Source organism: Eumetopias jubatus, unplaced genomic scaffold, assembly GCF_037043125.1.
Source record: "Eumetopias jubatus isolate StellerSeaLion01/CBP00866 unplaced genomic scaffold, mEumJub1_p1.0 scaffold_8, whole genome shotgun sequence".
Classification (NCBI taxonomy): domain Eukaryota; kingdom Metazoa; phylum Chordata; class Mammalia; order Carnivora; family Otariidae; genus Eumetopias; species Eumetopias jubatus.
The window spans coordinates 52,116,415-52,140,489 of record NW_028274814.1 but is presented as its reverse complement, the minus strand read 5'-3'; the positions used below and the strand labels follow the sequence as shown (position 1 = coordinate 52,140,489).

At 41.8% G+C, this 24,075-nt stretch overlaps 1 protein-coding gene across 5 annotated transcripts in view; it reads left to right on the top strand.

Annotated features, from left to right (window-relative positions):
- Positions 1 to 9,963, top strand: part of EPS8 (EGFR pathway substrate 8, signaling adaptor) — a 178,039-nt gene extending 168,076 nt beyond the window's left edge. For all 5 annotated transcript variants that reach the window (XM_028119803.2, XM_028119802.2, XM_028119799.2 and 2 more), the window contains 3 exons: positions 5,523 to 5,703; positions 6,842 to 6,971; positions 8,725 to 9,963. In XM_028119803.2, coding sequence (XP_027975604.1) covers positions 5,523 to 5,703; positions 6,842 to 6,971; positions 8,725 to 8,838 — 425 coding nt within the window. In that variant the 3' untranslated portion in view covers positions 8,839 to 9,963. The remainder of the gene's footprint in view (positions 1 to 5,522; positions 5,704 to 6,841; positions 6,972 to 8,724) is intronic.
- Positions 9,964 to 24,075: the final 14,112 nt, after the last annotated feature.

Below are 24,075 nucleotides of genomic sequence, written 5' to 3'. Positions count from 1 at the left end.
GGAGGGGAAAGGGCAGAGGGAGAGGGAGCGAGAGAATCTCCAGCAGACTCCCCGCTGAGCACAGAGCCTGAGGTGGGGCTCGATCTCAGGACCCTGAGATCATGACCTGAGGTGAAACCAGGAGTCGACCGCTCAACCCACTGAGCCAACCAGGCGCCCCTGAATTATTAATTTTAGAGCTGAGATTGGATGATTAGATTCAAAACTAAATTACCAAATCTTTTACTTCCATTTTCATGTGACATTTTTCTTATCTCAATAAACCATAGCTACATCTATTCAGTTGCGGTCATCTTTGATAAATTTTAAGAAATTTTAAAAGAAGGTATGTGTATTACTGTTTAGTTGTTCTAGAAATTCTGGCTAAATGCAATAAGCATTAGCCTACTTTAATAAGTTACTTTCTTCCCCGAAGTAGAGCTGATGTACCACCTTCTTATCCATATCCCAACCTTACCAAAACGTAATGGAAAAGTTAAGCTTTAGAGAAATGATTAACTGTAGCAAAAACAACTGTGTGTGTGAGAATGTGTAAGTGTGTAGAAGTATGATATGCTACTAAATTTTCTTAAATGTTTGTTTTTTTAAAAGATGCTTTTATTTTTTTCAGACACTTAAAAACATAGTTTTGAGATGAGAAAGTTCTGTAAATATTTTTATTGATTTCCCTAAGGAAAATTTCCCTCTCAGAAAGGACTGTTCTTTTTTACATTTTTACCACAAGTTTATAACATTTCCCTTCTTTGATACGTCAGCACAGTAATCTTTGACACTGTGGTACTCTTTCCAGGCCTAGATCAGAGTTCATAGTCATCTAGTCCCCATTTGGAACAATCTGTGGGTCGGGACAGTTTGTTCTTTGTTCTAGTCTAAGAAACTAAGAATAACCTAATGGGAAAGAGGCATAGTTTGAATACTTTAAAGATAGAGACCTCTCCTGATAATTGTGACTCATCATTTTTGAATCTGCTTTTCATAAGTAAAAGGGTGACATTGGTATATAAAATATATACATCTCTCCCCAAATTAACATCTCTCCTTGTTTCTTTGTAATAATAAATAAAATAATAATAAGAGTTTACATTTACCTACACAAAGTTCCCTTTTAAAGATATCTCAAAAGCATAGTTTCATATTAAATAAATGTATTTCTTTTTATAAAACACTTATTTTCACGATAGCTTTTTTCTGAGCACGTTTTTGGAGAAGAGTTTTTCTGAATGAACGTGGAGGCTTCTCAACAGTCTTTTAGAACCAGACAGACATATTTAAATGTATATTTGTCAAGAGCCAGATTTCGCTCAAAAAAAAAAAAAAAAAAACCTTTTCTGCTTCCTACATTCTCTCCTTACTGCCTAGATTTCTGATGAAAATAAAATGGAAGGAACTGGAAAGTGAATACCCAAAAAAAAGTTACCAAATAGTCCTAAACAAGGAAAAAAGTCAACATGCCTGTTTTTTAAAATGTAGCAGGTAGGAAGAGTGAGACAGGGACAATTCTTTAGCCTATTCAAACTGGCTGCTTGGAGCCATGGGTCATATAAGCTATTCAAATTGGTTTATCGCAGGATTCAAAAAGGTTCTCCTGTTATCACTTTTGAAGATACCAGTGCTTCGGGTATTTTGCATTTCTGCCACTTCCTTTGAAATGTTAGTCCTTTTATTTGGGTTTAATCTTTTGTAATCAGAAGTGCTATTTCAGAAAGAGGTGTAAAGGCAGGCTGCTTTGTTACTGTGTGCTAGAACATTACAAATGGAAACCAGAAGCCAGGAGCACAGCAGAAGAGGATTTTGTACTCTGTGGAAGGTTATGCTGTGGACTAGAGATGATCATGCAGAGGCTAAATTAATAGAGAAGAAAATAAATCTTTTAGTGTGGTGATACTTTTTCCCTCTTACTCCTTTGAGACATACTCGTATTCTGTGTGGCCGTTTGATGTGTTGAATTAAAAAAGCTAACTAGTGGAGTGCATGTGTGCACTTAAATGAACCAGTCAGCAATGTTCCCTCTCACCCTCTCTAGCCCCCCCTCATTCTTCCTCCCTCTCGCCCTTCATTTCTCCTGTTTCTGTCTTTTGACTTCTCCAGAAGGTTTCCTGAATACCTAAGGCATTAAAACATTAGCCTGAAAGAACACTATTTGGTTATTTCACGTTTTCATTTACTTCCCAAAGACATCAAACACTTTCTGAAATATTCTCCCTGAGGAGGGAAGGATGGAAGGAAGGAAGTTTAGAAGGAAGGAAGGAGGGAGGGAAGGAAGGAGAAAAGGAAAAGAAAAAAGACAAAAAAGATCATGAAAGAGTAGTCACAAGAAGCTCCCTTAGTGGCCAGGTCATTGCCACTTGCCAAGTTAATTAGTTAACTGAATTACTATATCAGTTCTCTACTTAATCCTGGAAGATTATATATAAGTAATGTGTCTATGTATATATGTGTGTGCGTATATATATATATATATATATATATATAGTAAGTAAATTATGTAATTATAATTGTGTGTGCGTATATATATATGTTCTTAAATACACTAGTCCATTTTTCTCTTTCCATACATTAATTTCTTCCCCATTTTTCTCATAAAGATATGTGCCTATATACATCTTTCCCATGACCATAAAATGGGTTGGGGAGAGGGATAATGTATAAGTTAATCAAAGGTAGTTTCAGTGACTTTGATCATAAAGCAGCCATGAGCTGGAAGTCAGGAAATCCAGTTCTAACTAAACTTTGCTAATTAATACTGTGATTTCGACAGATCATTTCTCCTCTTGTGGCCTCCATTCTCTTAGCTGTTTCTTTTAGGGGTTTGTATATGATGCTTTTCAGAGTCTCTCTCACTGAAAAAGTCCGCAGAATGCCTTAGTCATTCATTTATTCTGTGAGTATTTATTGAATCCCTACCCTGTTGTAGGTATTTCAGGGAAAGCAAACAAAGCAGGCACAAATCCATTTTCAGGGATATATTTTGATGAAAGGAGATAGATAAGTAAATGATTGAATTGATAGGGAATATTATAAGTGGTTTTGGAGAACAATAAAGCCATGTGGATAGGAAGTGTTGGGGAGTGGGCTGCAATTTTAAATATGGAAAATCTAAAGGAGGGGAAGACTGAGCCAAGTGGATTCGTCGGGGGAAAGCATTCCAGGCAGAGGCCCTTAATTTTGAAGAGCACCAAGGAAGCCATTATGAGCTAGAGCAGAGGGCTCTGAGAGCAGTAGAGTTACCTCAGAAAGTGATCATCTGAGGCCTTTTACTGGGAGTACTTTGCATTACTTGGAAAGGTTTAGAGCAGGAGAGTTGCAGTTATCTGACATACATTTTAAAAGGTCACGTTAGCTGTTCTGTTGAAAACAGAAAGAAGAGCAAGGGCTGCCGTGGTCGAGAGTAGAAGGAAGGCAACCTGTGAATAGGCCGGTGGCTCAGACTGAGCTAGTCACAGAAAAAATGGAGTAAGTGGTTGGATTTTTGGTATATTTTGGTGATAGGACTAACAGAGTTTGCTGATAGATTGGATGTAATAGAGAACAAAGGGGAGTCTAGCAGAGCTCCATGGCATTTTGCCAGAGGAACTGAAGAAATGGAATTACCATTAACCGAGTTGGGAAGTATAGCCTAAAAGCAAGCTTTAGGAAGAAAAGTGGTTCAGATTTGGACACGTTCTATTTGAGCTATCTAATAGACATCCAAATGAATATATCAAGTCGACGGTTGGCTTATATGGGTCTAGAGTTCTGAGGAACAGTCTGGACTGGAGAAATAATTTTGGGAGTCACCAGCTTTTAAATGGCACAGTGATCATTAATGGAGTGAGTGCAGGCAGAGGAGAGGTCCAAGGTTTGTGCCCTGGGGCTCTTCAACATTACTTCTGGGGGCGGGCGGGGGCGGGGGGGGGGGAGAAGAATCAGGAAAGGATACTGAGCAGGAGAGGCCAGTGAGATGGGAAGAAAATCAGGTGAGTGTGGTGTCCTAGAGACCACGGGAAGAAGGCGTTTTAAGGAACGATCACCTTCTTTGTATGTTGCCGGTAGATTAAATGAGACAGTGACTGGGAACTGACCATAGGAGTTTAGCAAAATGTAGTGGAGGGATGGGACCCAAAGCCTATATTTTTTAGCCATGAATTCAAGAGAAAATTGGAGAACAAGAATGGGAGTCAGCTAGTATAGACAGGTTTTCATGGAATTTTACCAAAAGGGGAAAAGAGAAATGGGCAGTAGCTAGGAGGGACACGGGGTCAAGAAAGGGCTTAAACGGGAGAGGAACAATAACAAAATGATAGTTTTGTCTGCTGATGAAATGATTCCGTAAAAGAGGAATATGGATACCCTAGATAAGTAGAGGAGAAATTGTTGAAGTATTTAAATAGGCGGAGGAGAGGCACCTGGGTGGCTCAGTCATTAAGTGTCTGCCTTCGGCTCAGGTCATGATCCCGGGGTCCTGGGGATCGACCCCCGCATCGGGCTCCCTGCTCAGCGGGAAGCCTGCTTCTCCCTCTCCCACTCCCCCTGCTTGTGTTCCCTCTCTCGCTGTGTCTCTCTCTGTCAAATAAATAAATAAAATCTTTTAATAAATAAATAAATAAATACATAGGCAGAGGACATGGGATCTAGTGCACATGAAGGGGGTGGGCCTTAGGAGTGTGGAAGCAGTTGATCCATAATGTAGTAGGGAGGGAGAGAGTGGGGAAGGGGAAGGGAAGGAAGAAAGGAAGAGAAGGAAGGCAGAGTGCGTGGGGAAGGTGCTGGTAGGTGAGGAAAACCGCTGAGGGAACTTATGGAGGTTTTCTTCTAACTTCTTTTATTTTATTCGACATTGGGAAAGTGAGGTCATCAGGGTGAGAATTGGGGAACGAGTGTTGGAGGTTTGCAGAGAAAGAAGAGAGTAAATACCGGTCTAACAGTGGGCAGCTATTTGGTCTAGGGCAGATTCTCAACCTGAGCCTTGCTGACACGGGCCTGGATAATTCTCGGTAGTAGGAGACCGACGTGCACATTGTAGAATGTTTTGTGCAGCCCAGGCCTCTCCCCACGGCCTGAGAGTTGCATCCTTTCTCCTCCTCCCCTCTAATTGTGCCATCCAAAAGTGTCTCCAGCCATTGGCAGATGTTCCAGGGTCAGAATTTGCCCCACTTGAGACCATGGACCTAAGGAAATGCAGTATGATTGTCAGGAAACAACAGCCTGGTTGAGGTTCATATTCATGAATTTAACATGAGATCATTCAGCATTGTTGTGTTACACTCACTGTGCAGGTGCAGGCACAGAATAAGCAGAAAGTTCGATTTAACAAGGGCTGGGGTTTTGCCAAGTGAGTACAATGAAGAGAGAGAAGAGCCAAGGAGTGATTTTAATAATTGATCATGGAATTTGTCCTGGGTGAGGATGAAAGTGAGGAAAGATGGTAGGAACACTAGACTAGAAGTCCTTTTGGGGTCAAAGGATTTGGGGCATTGGGGTTCTAGAGAGAGTGACATGTGTTAGGGGTTTTCAAAAATAACCTACTCCGTGTTGGTGTGCAGGAAGGAAATCTCAGATGGAGGAAGTCCAGGATGAGCTCATCCACAGACTGACCATTGGCCGGAGTGCCGCCCAGAAGAAGTTCCACGTGCCACGGCAGAACATGCCAGTTGTCAATATCACTTACGACTCCACAGCAGAAGATGTGAAGACGTGGTTACAGTCGAAGGGGTTCAGCCCTGTGTAAGTTTCTCTGGGAATACTTTGCATTTCTGTGTGTAATATATACCTTATTTTCAGTTTGGTCGCTAAGATGTCACAAATGACTCTTTAATAATTTGGGGCCAGACTGCATTTGTTCCATTCTCAGGAAATAACTGTAGATATTTATAGCTAAAAAAAAAAAAAAGAAAGAAATTGGAAGAAGAAGTAGCTATAATTTTGGTGCTACCCTGTTTTCTAGTTGATAATGACTGCTTATCGGTGGTCCCTTAAACAAACTGTCAGTAGCTTTGAGGTGGTAGCTTTCTTTCACCCTCATCTGACACAGGGTAGGACTAAGGTGTTAGCTGGACTCCCCAGACCTTAGAGAGTATATAGTGGAATGTTCTGCTGCTGGATATAGATTCTCAGCCAAATAAAAAATAGATAAATTACCTATCATAGATTATAACCCAATAGAGCTTTTCCCTTAGTAAACCCATGGCAACAATTCAATTTGTCTACAATCTAAAAATTTGAAAATATTTTATGTGTATTTGATACAAGGAACTATTTCAATAATACATATTTAAGAGAATTTTGTAAACTCATATACCAACGTGACTGAAAAATGAGATACATTGGTTAGTCAGTTGCCTGGTTACTAGAAAGTTATCTGTTCCCCATGAAACATTGTATTTCAGGGAATTGGTACTCAACAATAATGATACTAAATACGGTCGGCTCCTTTTTGATACTTTATAATCATTTTCTATAGCCTCAGGCTCATCATCATGAAAGTCTCTCTTGTCACTGCCTTGAATAAGCACTGTAGTACCATTTTATAAGTTTCATTGTATGGAATACTTAGAAAAGAGAGGTTATGGCATGCATATATATATATATATATATATATATATATATAATTTTTTTTTTTTTTAAGAGAGAAAGAGCATGAGCTGGAGGTGGGGGGGTGGGCAGAGGGAGAAGGGGAGAGAGAATCCCAAGCAGACTCAGTGCCCAGTGCGGAGCCCGATGCCGGGCTCAATCCCATGACCCCGAGATCATGACCTGAGCTGAAATCAAGAGTGGGACACTTAAATGACTGAGCCACCTAGGTACCCCTATCTAGATAATATTTTTAATGCTATATTTCTCTTTCTTTCTTCGTGTTTTTCAGGACTGTCAATAGTCTTGGAGTATTAAACGGTGCACAACTTTTCTCTCTCAACAAAGAGGAACTGAGGACAGTCTGCCCTGAAGGGTCCAGAGTCTTTAGCCAAATCACTGTACAAAAAGCTGCATTAGAGGTATGACTTGTCAACCTAAGTTGGTGTTTGTCTGCATTAATCAAGAGTGTGGACTGTGAATTGAAAGCTCTGAAATCAACTGTTTATGTCCATAGTGGTCAATTTCCCTTTCATACAGAGCTGAATTAAATTTGACTCTACTTTTATAATTGATTACTGGAGACCATCAGTGACCATTTGCAGGGAGATTAATTTATCATAAATGCTCCTGTAACATGAAACTTGGAACATATGCTTTTGGACATTTAATGAAAAGCCTAATGTTCTCATTTTATATGCATTAACTACTTCTGTAGGAATTTAAATTTTGACACAATAACAGACATTCACTTCCTGAGTGAGTAAATGCCTTAAGAGGTCAGAACTCTTTTGCCTGTTCTTAATATTTAGTTTGGAGATTCTAGTAGGCTACTCGTTACAAGGCCTTAAAATCCTGACTGTGGGTCTTAGGTCTTGTTATATATTTAAATAATCAGAGGGAAAATATTAGGTAGGAATCATTGAAAAGAGAGAATGCTGAAAAATAAGTAGTCATAGTTGTAGGTAGGAAAGGAGGAAAGGAAATGTGTTCTAGATCGAATATCCTTAAGCTTCCCATATCCTACTCTTCTTAAAATGGGCTGTGTAAGGGCAGTAGTTTCAAACTGTTATATCTCACAGCTCTTAATAGCTTTCATGAAATTATACTTTGACTCAAATGAAAGGGTATTGGCTTTGGCGTAAAATTGATACATAATTTTCTCTAGCAGGTATATCCTCTAAATTCAACAGTGAAATAACTCAGAGTGAAATAGCTTCATGAATGCAACCTGTAACCACTCTCAGGAGAAATTTTTATCTCCTTGGAAATTTTTCCTACAACATTGATCTTGGGAGTTCCATATTAGGTGGATCTTGGGCGTATTCTGTATTAGGCTTTCTGTATATTGACTATGAATGTATCTTTTCTGAGGCAGTTTTTTTTACCATTATACATTTTAACTTTATTGAGAGTGTATAAATTTCCTTCTCAAGGGTGTGATAGAAAGTTCCAAAATTTCTGAATTCCTTTCAGTCAGACTGCCTATAAATTTGCCCTCACCACCCACTCCCTCTTGGTTTCTCGCTTCCATTCCTCTGGATATGAATGGAGGTTCTTCATCTTCCTCAGCTGCCCTCCCACCACACCCTTCTCTTGCATCTAGTCCATCTTTTAGATGACTCACCTGGCTTGCCAGAAACTTCCACCGATGAGAGCAGAATAAGGAGGGTGCACAGGGATGGTAGGTAGAGCGTGGCGAGGAGAAAAGCTGCGGTGAGGTCAGAGGGTCAGAGCCTTCCTGTAGCCTGAAGGGAGCTTGGTGTACCCTGAGCCCAGTCTTTGAGCCTAATTTAGAATCCCCTAAGGGCAGATCTCGCTTGACTTAAGAAGGTTCTTCGATAATTTACCATCTTATTATGCTTATTGTACACATATCTTATTTCTCCCAGGGAATCTGGAGCATTCCACATACATTATTGATTTATCTTTATCATGTCCAAGTGAAAGGCATGGTGAATGAATTGCCTTCAGACACCTCATAAATGAAGAAACGATTAATGTGATGTATTAGCGAAGTCCAGGAGCATCACTCTATATGAAGGGCAGCCTTCAGTTTTCCCCAAGAGATATTGGAAGAAAAACAAAGGACTCTTACCCTGAACCATTTCATTACAGGACCCGCAGCCTGCACAAACCCATAGCCATCTTGTCTGAACCATGTTTGTTTTTCAGGATAGCAGCGGCAGCTCCGAGTTGCAAGAAATCATGCGGAGACGACAGGAAAAAATCAGTGCGGCGGCTAGCGATTCGGGAGTGGAGTCTTTTGATGAGGGAAGCAGTCACTAATTTGTTTTTAAACTCCATTTGTGGCATTATTCCAACGTGCTTTGTTTTAAGAAGCCATGAAGGGAATGTCAGATTCTTATTTCTCAGAATACTTAAGTTATCGCCATAAAGAAACAATGCAAACATAAGTAAGCAGAGGACTTGCTTCCTGGCCCATTATTTTTATTAAAACTGAGTAATTTTAAATAGCTGTTTTGCCCTTGAGAAATATTTTGCCTGCTTTACCCAGGTGAGGTTTCTTTTATTGGATTAATTATTTCATTCCCCCATCTCAGTGTGTAAGCAGGCAGCTTTTAACAGCGGTGAATATATTTAGCAGCAAAACAGAGATATTGCCCGTGACTTAAAATCGAAATAATTTCAGTTTTGCCTGTGACTCTGGTGTCTGTCATTCAGAGCGTAGCTTACTTTAGGCTAGCCTCTGCTTACTTAGGTCTCTTCTTTGACATACTCAATGATAGAATATTTAGATTTATTTAAAGTTCTTAATGCCAACAGTTTTCTTAAAAAAAAATCAGAACATTTAATGAACTGTAAAATACAACAAGGCCTTGGACATGCAAATATAAACCTATGGAGCATTCCCAAGACAATTCATTTGTCATGGCTCTGTTGATCACAATTCCTTGTATAGCCTGTATTTTGATTTAGTTTATATTCTGCTTATTATCTATATTGTGTTCTTATATATGAGAAAGCACAAGTGGAAAAGAGATCAGATGCAGTCAGAATGTGTCCCAGAAAGTAGCCTGCATTGGTGTGCGTTACAGTATTTTGCTTAATGAAGGCCTCAGTTCTGAATATTGATATGAGTAGTTAAATGGATATTGGGGCCATTTTATGTGTTTATCTGTGTCAAGTTTTTCTGATAATAAGAAACACTTAATTTACGCATATTTTAATCCTGTGAAAGATTCTAGGTAGAGAAAAGAAAGATACTTAACCTTCAACAAATGTTATTTTTGGAAACACAATTTTTGTCATTAAATGTTATATTATTTCACATATATAAAACAGATGTTATGTAAGAATGTTGTATATTTTAACATAAATCCATTTAGAGAGATTATCTAGATTCATTAATTTTCATAGTGCCTTTTTCACATGAGTCAGCTGGAAAGTCTGCAATAAACAGTATTTGCTGTATGTTAATAAATGGCTTCTGTCTCATTGACAAGAGGGATCTTTGGTATGTAGACTGCGGATCAGGGTTGAGCAGAATGGGAAAAACAGAGGCCCACTCTTTTTTAATTTTTTTAACTGATTTCCAGTATAGTTGAGCATCTAGTAAGAGCTGGTCACAGTGGTAAAAGCAAATGTATGACAGCACTTATGATTACTGAGTGTTTCCACAGAAGTGCTTCCTTAGGTATCTATAGTAACTCTGGGAGTTGTATTTTATAGACAAGGAAACAGCTTCCTAGGGGTCTCATTTCCCCTCAAATGATGAGAGATATGGGAGTTGCTCATCTTCCCTAAAACAATGCATCCTTGGACAAAGTGAAATAAGCATGATTACTCTAGATCTTTTCCATGTCATATGCACTGACACGCATTTATAACTTAGCCCTTATTGAAAGTCTCTGAAAATGAAGGGATAAGATAAGAGAAAAGTTAAAATAGCCTGAGTGGAATGTGGCATATATGATATTAAAAGAATTGGTGTAATTCATTAAGATGTCATTATGCTATAAGATTCCAGCGGAAAATAACACAGTGGTGGCCACTACAGGAAGCAGTTGTCTCCTTCCGGGCTGTGGGGACAGAAGAAGGAGTTGGGGGCGCCTGGGTGGCTCAGTTGGTTAAGCGACTGCCTTCAGCTCAGGTCATGATCCTGGAGTCCCGGGATCGAGTCCTGCATCAGGCTCCCTGCTTGGCAGGGAATCTGCCTCTCCCTCTGACCCTCCCCCTTTTCATGCTCTCTCTCTCTCTCTCTCATTCTCTCTCTCAAATAAATAATAGAAAATCTTAGAAGAAGAAGAAGGAGTTGGGAATTCATGGAATTTAGAATCTTGAGGGAGAGGTACTGCAGAGTTTGGATCCAGACATCTGGGGAGTTTGGTCCCTGGCACCTGAGAAGTTTAGAAGAAAGACCCCACAGCTGGTAAACAGACCTCTGAGAAGAGGGCACACCCTGTCTGGTGCTGTGGCCTCAGGAATTCAGAGAAGAATTCAGTTGAGAAAACCCCACAGAGCTGGAAATCAGACCTCAGGAGACCATGCCAGCCAGCTGCTACTCAGATTTCTGTGAGGGCATAATGAGGCTGCTCTGGGGAGTGCAGGAAAAAACCAACAAACTGGTAACTGGCACCTACTGGGGATCAACTGCTACTTACAGAGTGAAGAACCATTATTAGGGTTATTAGATGTTAATATGAGCGGGAAGTAAAACAGAAGGGAGAAGGTGCCTTGTGCCCCTCTAGCTTCCTGTCTCCCTATAGCACACTCTTTGGGCAGAATCTGTTGGGAACACACCTGGCAACACTCCAAATCACAAAGTTGAGAAAAGAGGGGCAGATTTGAAAAAAGCTCAATAACCAGCCCATTCCAATTCTGGCTACTTAGCCTATATACTTAACTTTTCTATGCATATTTGAGATTCCATATGATCCTTTTGAAAAATTCATACTTTTACCAAACAAGATGTAATCATCCTTCCCTGTTACTTAAAATAGCATTAAACAGAATTGGTTAAACAGGAGAAGATAGAAAAAAAAAAGAACACTGAGATATCACAGAGGTAGTGATGATAGGAAGCAGCTTCCATGCCTTGGGCTAGGGGAGCAAAGGGATGGTTTTGGTTTATCAGCGTGTAGAAGCCTGGGGGAAGGGCCCTAGAAAGCCTGGACCGAGAACCCTGGGGGAAGTGCTGTCTGGTGTTGGTGCTGGTGCCTCAGGAGCACAAAGGAGAGATCCCCTGAGGAGCTGGGACAGAAAGCTTTGAGGAGAGGATTCCGGACAGTTGATGCTGGTATCTCTGAGGGGGTGTCATGGTGCTGGTTCTGAAAGTGTGGTTGGGGGAGACTAGAAACTAAAATCACCTGCTACTGAATTAATTGCTGCTGCCAAAGTGGAGATCTCTTCATTGGTGTTAAGCCATTTGATGATGGCATGGCCTTTGCATAGTTTTCTTCTTGTTTCTTGATCTTGGTGTTCATCGAGCTTCTTGGGATTGCGGGATCACAGTTTTTATTAAATTAGGCAAAATTTTCAGCAATTATTACTTTTTTTTTTTGGTCCCTCCTGCCTTTCTAGCATTGAAAGGCGCCAACTGCATGTATATTAGTCCATTTGAAGTTTGCATGTGTGTTGCATGTATATTAGACCATTTGAAGTTTCCCCGAGTTCATTAATGCTCTGTTAATTTTTCCCCAGTCCTTTTTCTTTGTGTTTCATTTTGGGTGGTTTCTGTTGCTGTCTCCCAGTTCATTACTCTTGTCTTCTAGAATTTCTAGTCTGCTTTTAGTCTCTTTCATTGTATTTTTCATCTCAGACATCAGTTTTCATTGCTAAAAATTTGATTTGATATTTTAAAATATCTTCCATGTCTCATTTGTTCAATAATTCTTCTTTGACTTTATCAATCAGAATATAGTTAAAATATATGTCTTAATGTTCTTGTTTATGAATTCTATCATATGAGTAGGTGAGTTTTGATTTTTTTTTTTTTCTCTACCACGGGCCTTATTTTTTTTCTTTGTATGCCCAGTGATTTTTTAATTGGATGAAAGACCTTGTAAGTTTTACCTTGTTGGATACATTTGTATTTCTATAAGTATCTTCCTGCTTTGTTTTGGGATGCTGTTAAGTTACTTGGGAAGAGTGTGGTTCTTTCTGATCTTACCTCTGTTAGGTGGAACTTGAATAGCATTTGCATTAAACCTAATTTTATCCCACTATTGAGACAAACTTTGAGTACCCAAGCTATTGTTCCATGAATTAGGATGTTTTCCACTCTAGCCGATGGTAATAAGAACTATTCCTGGTTCTGTGTGAGCTCTGACAATTGTTCCTCCAAGCCTTTCAGGGGGTTCTTTCCTCGGCCTTGGGCCATTTTCTCATACACTTGCACTGATCCATACTCAACATAAGACTGTGGGGATCCTATAAAGATCTCCCAAGCTCTCTTCCCCACAGCACAGCTTTCTCCTCTCGTTACTCTGGGCTATGAACCTTAGCCCCTTTGTCCTTGCTACACTGTAAGCTTTGTGTTTTCAACTCAAGGAGTCTGCTTAACTCCACTGGGCTCTCCCTCCCTGCACTGCAGGTTGGAAACAATCTCTAGGCAGAAAGCTGAGCGATTGTGGGGTTTTTTCACTTGATTTTCATCTTTCAATGATCACAGTCATTCAGTGCCCACTGTCCAATATTTTGAAAACTGTTCTTTCATGAATTTCATACATTTGGCTTGTTTTTTAATTGTTTCAGGCTTGAGGGTAAATCCAGTTTCTCTGATTCCATCTGGGCCCAAACTTGGAATCACCTTGCTTTTTAAAGTACATATTTCACTGAATACAGAAATATAGGTTGCCAGTTTTTATTCTAGAACTTTAAAAGTGTTATTCCACTGACTTTTGGCTTACATTGTTCCTAATGATAAGGCAGTCAGTCATCATTCATGCTTTTCCTTCTGGCTGTTTTCAAGATTTTTTTCCCAGTGTCTTTCATTTTCAGCAGCTTGATTATAAAGCTGATAGATGTAGTTTTCTTGGTATTTATCCTGTTTGGGATTCAATGACTAAGTCTTGTTTTCCCGTTGTCGAAGCCCATATTCCTTCCAATACTTCTTTCTGCTCCTTTCTCTCTTTCTCTCCTTGGCCTCCTATTATATGTATGGTAGGCCACTTGATATCATCCCAAAGATCTCTGAATCTCTTAATTTTAAAAAAAAGTTTCCCATTCTTCAGATTGGAAAATTTGTTATTATGTATTCAGGTTCACCAGCTCCCCTACCCCTGTGATCTTTTTTTCCAATATGCTGTTAATACAAAAAAAATTTTTGTCAGTTACTGTATTTTATTCTAGGATTTACATTTCATACTTTTATTTAGCTTTCATTTCTCTGCTAAGACTGTTCAGTCATTAAAATATTTCTCTTTAATTTTTTTAATAACTTTCTTTTATTTCTAAGAACACATAAAACCTACTTTATAATCCTTATCTGCTAAATCTAGCATTTGGGCTATTTCAAGCTCAATTTCTATCGATTGCCTTTTTTCTCCCCCCGCCCCTGTGCGTTTTAGTTTCCTCCTTCTTTGCATGTGTAGTAATTTTTTATGATACACTTGGCATTGTAGAGATGTCTTAGATACTCTAGAACATGTTATCTTTCTTTGAAGAATATTTATTCTTGTTCTAGCAAGCAGTTCTATACTGGCTGATCACTTTGAACTTGAATAGCTTTGGTTTTATACTTTTCTGGGAGGGTCATGATGGCTCAAGTTGTTTCCCAAGGTCTTCTAACTTGATGGGACTTTATCTACAAACTCTCGCTTTTCTGCATAGCTGGTGAAGGCTTAATTTTCGGCGACTTTGTCTGTACCTGTCAAGAGTAGTTTTTACTGTGGAGTCCTTCTAAGGAATTTCCATAAATTTTATGGATGAATTTCCAGGTTATTTTGTATCTCAGATGGATTCCCAAAGTGTTAAAAGGTGTTCCTTTCAGTATTTTTCTCTAAGAAAATCTGTAGGAAATTGAGAGTAAATTTATGGAGGCTACACTAGGGGTTATGTAGAGATCTCACCAGGGCTGGGTCTGCTCACTTTCCTCTCAATGCTTGCACTAGCAGACTGGAACAGTATTAGAAAGTTTGGATTCAATAAAGGGGTTTATATAGAGACTGGCTGTTTGTAAGTAGGAGAAGACACTGTTCATTCAATAAACATTTAGTAAGCGTCTACTTTAAGAATTGGATGTGAAGGAGAATCCTAGATACAGCCTCTGGCCTCAGGAAACATATAATCTAAAGAACTGTGCAGCTTGCATTATTTGTCTCTGGAGCTAGTCTTACTGGTCTCCTGAAGGCTAAAGTACACCCTAAAACCAGCCGTAGGGGGTTTCCTGGAGGCTGTGATTTTCTATTGTGACATTTAGTTTTTCCCAAAGGGCATTCCTCCCAGTTGGTCTAGTCAGAGATCTTTGTGGGGTTATGTAAGGGGCCCCTAGGAAGGAGGTGGGAGGGGCAGGCTGGTACCATTCTACCGCTCTTCTCTGGGGGCTACTTTTCCTAAGACAAAACAAAATTTAAAAAACAAAAAGCTGCAGTTGCTATAGACAACTCCCAGAGAAAGGTGGTATTTCCAGCAGTCCTGGGTCCCGAAAAGAAATGTCAGTCTGGACTCACATCTTCCCCCCTCCTCACCCACTCTCTCTCCACCATCTTGTTTCCTCCATGTCCTCTTGGCTGCAGGCCTCTCCAGCATCTACTCCCACATCACCTCACAACCTCCTTTCCTGGCCTCTTTGTTCCTTTCTGTCCTCGGAGTAGAGGACCGGAAAGAGGCTGAAGAAGCTGGTGCTGAGCTCAGTTTTATGGGAAACACTCAGTGTTTTGGTGGAGAAGGGGCATAGTTACCAGGCAAAGAATATCTTCCAGGATCCAGATATTTGGATTTACCCCATCAAATTTGTAAAAGAAAGGTAAAATTTGTAAAAGAAATTTAAAATTTGTAAAAGAAAAATAAAAAGCCCGTAAAATCTGGTGAGCTAAAAGGAATTATTAAGAGCTACACTTAGTAGGGTCTAATCTGAATTGGGGAAAGATAATCAGTTGCTCCGAGAGGACTAAAGTCCTGAATCTGGATTTCTGTATCAAATGAGGTATTTTAATAGCTGAGATGCTTCCTGAAGAGCATTAGGCACACCGCCTTTGCTCTGGTGTGGAGATAGGGTGGGCAATGAATCAGGGCTCCTGCCAGGCCCAGATGGTCCTGGCCCAGGCTGGTCCCGTGCGCTCTTTCCTTCCTGAGTGTAGTTCCAGCCTCTTGGCCCAGTTCCTGCCGCTTTTCTCGCCCCTCAGCCTGGCTGTGGGGTGAAACATAATTTCTCCCACTTTAGTTACACCCATCATCCCCTCCCCCCCATGAACACACAGTCTTTCAGATAATGAAAAAACAAGGGATAATATATTCACACAGTGAGAAGTTTATATCTGTACTTGGTCCTGTTTTAAAGTGTCTTACTTCAAGCTGGTATCATATGCTAAGGCTTTCTGCCTCCCATCTAGTCCAAGGGAAGGGAAAGAAAGAACTGAACTCAGTATTCCAAGATCTTTCACATATAAATAACCCCACTTTACAGATGGGGACATTGAGATTCAAATATGAGTCAAGCAGCATATACAAAGTCACACAGTAAGTACAAAAACTAAATTTGGACTCAACTCTCTTGGACTTCTGTATAACCTGCATTATCTTTACTCTCGGATATCATAGGTCAGTGTAGAAAAAAATTTTAAGCATAGAAAGCATCTTTTCAAGACCTGGAATTTTATATATTATACCACTGTATAAAATAGGTTAAATCAGAGTTTCTCTTGTCAAGGCTGTGGAGAGGAGATTTGGAGCCTGATTTGGAAATCACTGGCCCACGTCCCACAAAGACCCTTGCAGGTGAACGTGAAGGTGGATTGGGAGCTGATCATCCCATGGCCACAACTAGACTTGCTCTCAGCAGTCATTCACATCTTTGGGAAATTTCAGGTGGCTGACCACCCCTTCAAAACAGCACTAAATAATGTCAGGGGAAAATTGCCTTTGGACATCCTTTCTTAGTTTTTTGTTGTTGTTGTTGTTGTTGTTTTGTAAGACTTTATTTGAGAAAGAAAACAAGTGATGGGGAGGGGAATAGAGAGAGAGTGTGTGTGAGAAGCAGGGAGCCCAGTGTCCTGGGATCATGACCTGAGCGGAAGGCAGCCGCTTAACTGACTGAGCCAGCCAGGTGCCCCCTCTCTTAAGTTCATACTTATGCTTTGAAGTAGAAATTGTAAAGGCTGCCAATAAATTGACAAATATTAGTTGATTCTTGTCCCAATTTCCCCCACAATAGCCGGGCCAGAGCCAGGAAGAGATACACATTTGCTGCAAGTTAATCTGTGGTGCAGTTTTTGTGGGAAACAACAGTGTCAGGGTCTTCAGCTCCCTGGAGGCATGTAGCAAAACAGTGTGACTTGCACCGGGGAAGAGATGAAAGTGGCAGAGCCATCGTGCCACAGGCTAAGACAATTACCCTGATCTGTTGTCTAGCTTACAAAATACAGCCCTTTGCAAGGTTAGGAGGTCTAGAGCATTAATAACTTGTAACAACCCAGGATCCTGCAGCCAGTGAGGGAAGACACATTTTACATTAGGAAAACAGCACAGGGAATTTAGTTTATTACCTCATCTCTATAACCAATCTAATCATAGGGCAGAATTTAGACATTTGGGTAATTCATTTCATTTGTCTTGCAGCAATAGGGAAAAAAAATGGAGGAAGTGACTATTGTTATTTTATGCCTTGGCGACAGCACAGCGGAGTGACAAAATGCAAATTAGAACAGCTATCTGGAATGGCTTGGATGCTCCTCGCTTCTTGTAGCATTTGTCAAACTGAGTCTCCCACAGCCCTGTCGGACATAAGTGTGCAGATGAGACAGATGTCTGTCTTGCAGAGTTGCTGACTCCAACTTTGGCAGCACTGAGCACAGAGGGCTGTCACCGCGAATCTGGGGAGCCGGGCTCGCGGAGGGCGTCGTGTGCTCAGCGCTCCCACAGGGGATCGCGGAATCACCTGCGCATGCCCAGTCGGGAGATGTCGCGGTGCTGGAACGAGTGGGAGGTCTGGTGGTCACTTGGAGAACTGGACAGCATTTATTCCGTGCCGCTCTGCCAGGCCCTGGCTGGTGCTTTATGCAACCACAAGTCCACAGAGTTGGTATTACTTGGTTTTTGTGGGGACATTTAGGCTTAGGGATGGTTGGGCACGTCTCAAGGGCTCGCTGCTACAGCGTGGCGGAGCACTGGCTGCTCGAACTCCGAGTCTGTACTTTTTCAGTGACGTCACTCTGCTGCCTCAGAGCACCAGGCACCACACCAAAGGCTTTGCATTTCATCCTCAACACTGTGGAGGAAGCTCTTCTGACTCCCATTTACGAACAAGGAGCCTGGTTCTCTGAGGGGCCGAGCAGTGTTCGCCGCGGCGTGTGCTCACTCCAAGCCTCTATTCTTTACCCAGGAGAGTTGACTCGTAACTCTTACATCTCACACTTCGTACAGATCGGCGCCTTTGTCTTAGACGGAACTTGCCGGCACAATGGCAGACGTTTTCACTGAATGTGAGTTAGGTCGTGGCACTGCTCTGCTGGGCAACCGTCTGTGTGGGTGATGTGTACTAGACACGAAACACACATTGCTGATGCACTTGGCAATAGAGAATCAGAGCAGAAGGGCAGGCCTGGACAGTCCAAGACTCTCATCTCCAGATGAGAGGAGACTCTCATCTCCAGGTCAGCCCCTGCTTCGGCACCCCGTGCCTATGACACAAGAGTCCACATTGCATCACAGGCTGCACCTCCTTTATATTCTGAGCTGTGTGACTAGGTGTGGTGGGGGTGGGGGTTCACTTGTCACCCTGGGGAAACTGGCCCAGCCTAATTCAGGGACCAGCTTCAGATGCTCTAATCAAATTTATTCAAGAATACCAAGATGGCCCTTGGGGACAGTGGATGGTTAGCTTGTCCCAGGGAGCCATGAAATACGCTGTGTTTTTCCACGTATTGTTTTCAGCCCCACCACATGTTATGGCATCTTCTTGAAGCCCTGTGCTACCATAAAGCCACCATTACCATGTCCATTTCACAGATGAGACAACTGAGTCACAGATGGGCAGAGTTTCAGCTCAAGTCTCTCCCTGTCCATCGTCTCTTGTTCTAAGCAGCTCCCTTCTGCTATGCTGCTGGACCCTTGGCTGGCCTGTGTCCCAAGCTTACTCACGGGTTATGGGAGGATGTAATCTAGTTTGGTTTGGGACATAAAGGAACCCTTCCAAGACCATTCTGTTTTATATCTGTAAAGGCGGTAGTGGTTCCAGTGAACTTTTCCTAGTTTTCCTGAGCATCACCGCACACGCCAAGCCTCATGGCCTCCTGTACGTTTGGGCTTTTATTGATGTGAAACCACAGTGGGACCTATTGTTAATAGGAATCCAGGACTTTGATTCAGAGCCAATAGCCTTACATAAGGCTAAAGAATTCAAGTGGGTTTCCTAAGTAATGGTCTTCTTATGATAGGGTTTAAAAAGGGATGACAAAGAGAAGGAGAGATCTAATGCAGGGGAAAACCACTTCTGGAGAAGAATGCATATATTTCCATAGAAGACTTTATTAAAAGAACCATCATTGCTCCTGTGGCCTCTTCCTGAGCACTTGTTTGCATTGTGGGGTAACCTTGCTCTGCTCTGTTTCATTTCTCACCTGCCTTCTGGGAATTTTATTAGGAAGTACACACCACTGCCCTGGAAAATGCCCATGGTAATGGAGGCCACCCACAGTCGTAAAATGTATCCTTGTGCTGCCATATTAGTTCAGAGCAGCTTGACTGCCCAGGCTGACGATACCAGAATCACTGTGAGAACACAATGGAAATGTGTTACTTGGTCACATCATGGGCCGGTGGGCAGGTATTCCTGCTCCAGGTAGTGATTCAGGGCCCCAGTCTCCTTCTGTCTTTTTGGCACCACCATCTCAATCTGGAGGGAGGAAGGGAGGGACAGAGAGAGACAGACAGACCAACAGGCAGAGATGGAAGTTTGCTCCTGGGTGATTTTCAGCATCACAGTCCAGGGAGTAGAGTTAACCGTTTCTGCCTATCTTCCTTGCACAGCACAGACTGTAAGTAGCTGGCAAATGTGGGCTTGATGTGCTGTTACATCGGCAGTAATAGTAAATTCACTGTATTTTGCAGAATAACACATGAGCTAGAGCTGTCTGTGGAGGCTTGGAAAGAGATTGTCACTTTGGAGTCATCCAGAAAGAAAAGTTTCAGAAGGCAGGATTGGAGGTTAAGTTGCCCATATGGGCTCTGGTGACTGATACAGTGGGTTTTATGAATGCTTGCTGAGTGCAGGAATGAGTGTACATCATTAGTATTTCTTAATATGGCTCTGCGGTCTTTAACACTTTCATATGGCAGGGTAGTCTTTTTTGACCCTTCTAGAAAAAAAAAAATCACCTGCCCCGCTCTTGGGCCCGCATTGGATGCTTTATGTTTTTCTATCACAGTGCGTGTAACACTCCGTTGCCTTTAGTTTCACTTCTAACTTCCCCTAATAGAATAGAAATTCCTCGAAGCAGGAACCTTGTCTCATCCATCTTCGTAGGCCCTGAGCCTCATAGGGGATGCTGAGTAAATAAATGATTTTTTGAGAGGGTTAGGAGTTGACTGTTTCTCAAATGGAATGGTTTGAAATTAGACCTGTGTTCAAAGCAGCTCTGGGCGCTAGCACACATAGCGCCTGCCCTTTTACCAAAATGGGGACACGATTTGGGCTTCAAGCCCATATCCACGAGAGGTATGGACTCAGACATTCTTAATGTTAGCAATAAGGTGGTTATACGTGTAAACAGAAGAAGGAAATGCTTTCTGACAAATGAAGGGATGGACTGCCTGGTGAGGGCATGCCAGAAGGGCTCAGTAGAAAAGAACTCACCATCCACCAGGGATCTATATGGTTGAGGAGAGTCCTCTTTGGAGGAGGAGAGGAGGCTGGCTGGGTGATTCTCCTCAAGGAACAGAACCATGTCAGGGTAGTGACGGATGAGCAACAAGAACAATGAGAAGCTAGTTCGCTGTTCTACAAGCCATAGGGAAAAAAGCCTAACACCGTTCTCTTGACTGGTAGGCCCTGTCGAAAATATACTGACAATGTTTTGAGATATGTAAGTGAAACATAGTGAAAAAGACTTGACTACTGTTTTCTTGTTCCTTCCAACAACAACCGGATTTCATGGCACATTTTTAAAAGTGACCATATGGCACCACTTGTGCTTCTCATAGCGCCTAGCGTATCGCAAGTCATCAAGAAATCTTTCACTGGTCAATGGATTGATTTGTTCAACAGGATTCGGTCAACAAACATTTGTTGAATTAATGATTGAATAAACAAAGGACGCTAACTTTACTCTGGGCTTAAGGGCCCCACTTCTCTCAAGTTCTTGGAAATTTTGACCTGCTGTTTTCCACATCCCTAACGGTTCTGGTGACTCTGCCCTGAACGGCTTTCAGTTTCTTAATATCCCTTGTGATACAACTCCCAGAGCTACACATCACACTCCATCTTTCATCGAGTGAACCCACCAGGATCAGGCCTGGCCGTAAGCACTGGCTGAAACCGAACACAAAACTCTTGCTGTTCTGAAGGACCAGGTGTCAGAGATATCATAGCTCACGTTTTTTGTTTTTTTTTTTTTCCAAATGCATCCAAATGGGGCTGTGAAAAACTAGGGGTAGAAATCTGCATGTGTTCTGTTTTTGTTGCTTTATAACCCCTTTGGCCAAAGGAGATGTTATATTTAGTCCTGGGCATGGCCTCTGGACTTGGAGCCTGTGCCAAGTACCCGGCTAGAAAGCTGTGAGCCAGGAAGCGAGCCAGCTCATTTGAAGCACATTATATCAGACGTTTCCTGAGGTGGAAAGGAAGGCCTCCTTGCTAGAAAGCGGGGAGGATTTTGGCTCTTAGAGATTGGATTCAGTAACTTTAACTCCTTGGCTAAGGGCCAATCCTCCAGCAAGCAGCTATCATATGGTCTGTAAAAAAATTCAGATCCAACGTCTCCAGCCCCTGCCTTCTGTGTTGACACCACAGCCTTCTTTGAGAGATGTATTGCCTTTTGGGGCAGGGTGGGGGGTATGGGAGGGGAAGCTTTTAGAAAAGGAGAGACATTAGAAAATCTGATTAAAGATTTTATAAGAGATTAAAATAATCTTACTAACTTCTCTCAATTTGAGGGGTCATGTTGACTTTGTAGTGGAAAATGATAAGCCTTGAATTAAAAATGCTGTCCAAAAAAATGTTGTCATCCATCACTTTTTTTTCCTTTTCAAGTTAAATAACACCATATAATGTGTAGTGAGGGATATATTGGTATTAAATATTAAATTTATAAATTAGGCCCTCATGGTAACTTTAGAAATTGACTTCTGCAGTGAAGAAATTGGATCTCCACACACTGAAAGTTAAATACTTTGTGATTCCAAAGTCTTCCTCTCTTTCCATGCACCATGTAGGCTATTTTGACCTGTATGTGCCAGCACCTCTGAGTTCAGAACATTGTAGCACCACTCAGATGATTAAAACAGCAACGACAACAACAATAACCTTATTAATAATACAGAGGCCCTGGCAACCTCCCCTCTGAATGCTCATATTGAGTCCTGGAGTGGAAGTGAAGCTGGTTAAAGTGGTTTTAGGGTACACGAGAGGACAAGATGCAAATCACCTTTGGGTGAATTGTCATACTGATACTCTTTATATCTGAAAAATCTGGAGCTATGGTAAGACATTCTACAGCTTGTGAGCAGCGACTTGGGAGAGAGAAGTCCCAAAGGCATCTGTTGGGATGAAAATCCAAGCCTTCTGACGGTTGCTTTCCTCACTATAAATTCTACAGCCTCAGAAGCACCCGTGTCCCAGTGAACAAAGTGACTGCTCTGGAGACCCCTGAAGGAAGGATATGGTAAAGTGCTTTCGTGGGAACTTTCTGTGGTCTCAGTTCGGAGTCTTCAGTCCAAACGCTGGATACTTTATCTTCTCTTTTGGGAAAACTGATCTGGTACCATTTGATCCCGACAGCTCAAGAAAAAAACATGAAATATTTACGAAGTGCTTTAAGTTTCAGGGGAAGTAATAGTCCGGTCTGTGGAGCCAAAATGAATTCCAGCTTACCCGCTCCATCTTATTGGCCCCCTCCAAGGTTGCCCGTATCCCTCCTGACCTGTCCTTGTGTGGAAATCTAAGAATGTCACACATCCCTTTGCCACCTTTCTTTAGCCCCGTGTGTTCCTGAGAATGGAGCGATACCTTATGAACATGTCCAAGAAGGGAAATGGAACAGGCAGGGGTGAGAAGAGGGGGTGGCAGCAGGGAGGCGAGAAGGGGAGGAAGGGAGGCGAGGGAGAACTCACAACACCTGAGGAGCCCAAGCTGTTAAGCCACGGGGTCTGGGTGTCCTCTGCCATTCCCCCTGCAAGGTGAACCTGAGACTCACTGACCAGCTCTTGCAAAGACCCGTGCCAAGGTCCGCTGTGGCCAAGCCTTCTCAGTGGCAGGAGACGGCAGGGTGCGGAGCTGTTTGCTTGGCATCCTTCGCCACCACTAAGGTCACTGATAAATTATTAAGCTGCTCCTAGGTACATGGCTTCGTGAATATGATCAGGAGTGAAGGGAAGCCAGGGCCAGGGGTTAATGATCAGATACACAGAGAAGAGCAAAGCCTGCGGAAGCACACACGGGAAGGCAGGACAGCCACATTGCCACAGTGAAGCAGTCAGCTTGTGTTTACTCTCAGCTCCAAATGTTTTCCTTTGTATCTCCATACCATCACCTCTTATTTTTGTTAAGGAAGTGACACAAAGTAACAGGCTTCACGATGCTGTCAGCGTCCATCTTGACAGCATGTAGGTCACAATACACAATCATGTACTGTAATTATACAAAATCCGAAGAAAATGTTACTAGTTACACTGGTTAAAATGAAACTGACAACCCGAAAGAAAACAAAACCAAAAGAAACCTCCGTTGGAATCCATAGAGACGCTTGACAATAGCCAAATAATCATCCTAGCATGCTGCAGTTCGTTGCCATAACTTCATAAATCCCCAGCTCTTTGGGGGCAAGAAAGTGCGTTTTTCACAGCCTATATAGTTCTCAAAGAAATAGCTTTCACATGTATGCAGGTCCACAGAAAAAGGAATGCAAAGTCTAGGCACCAAGGTTGCTCAGACAGCAATGGAGTCTTAAGAGTCCTTCTTCGAACTGTTCTGAACCAGATCTGGTTTGGCGAAAAAAGAATCTGGACAGTGACATTAGTTCAAGAGGGCCCAGGAAAAAACAACACTTAACTGTTAATAAGGAAGAAAACCATCAAGAACTAGAACAATTAAGACTTAAATATTTTTTCTACTCTACTTTGCAGCTGCATTACAGCTTTTCCTATTTGGAAAAGATATGCAGTCGATCTGTGGGTAGAAGCCTTCTCTCT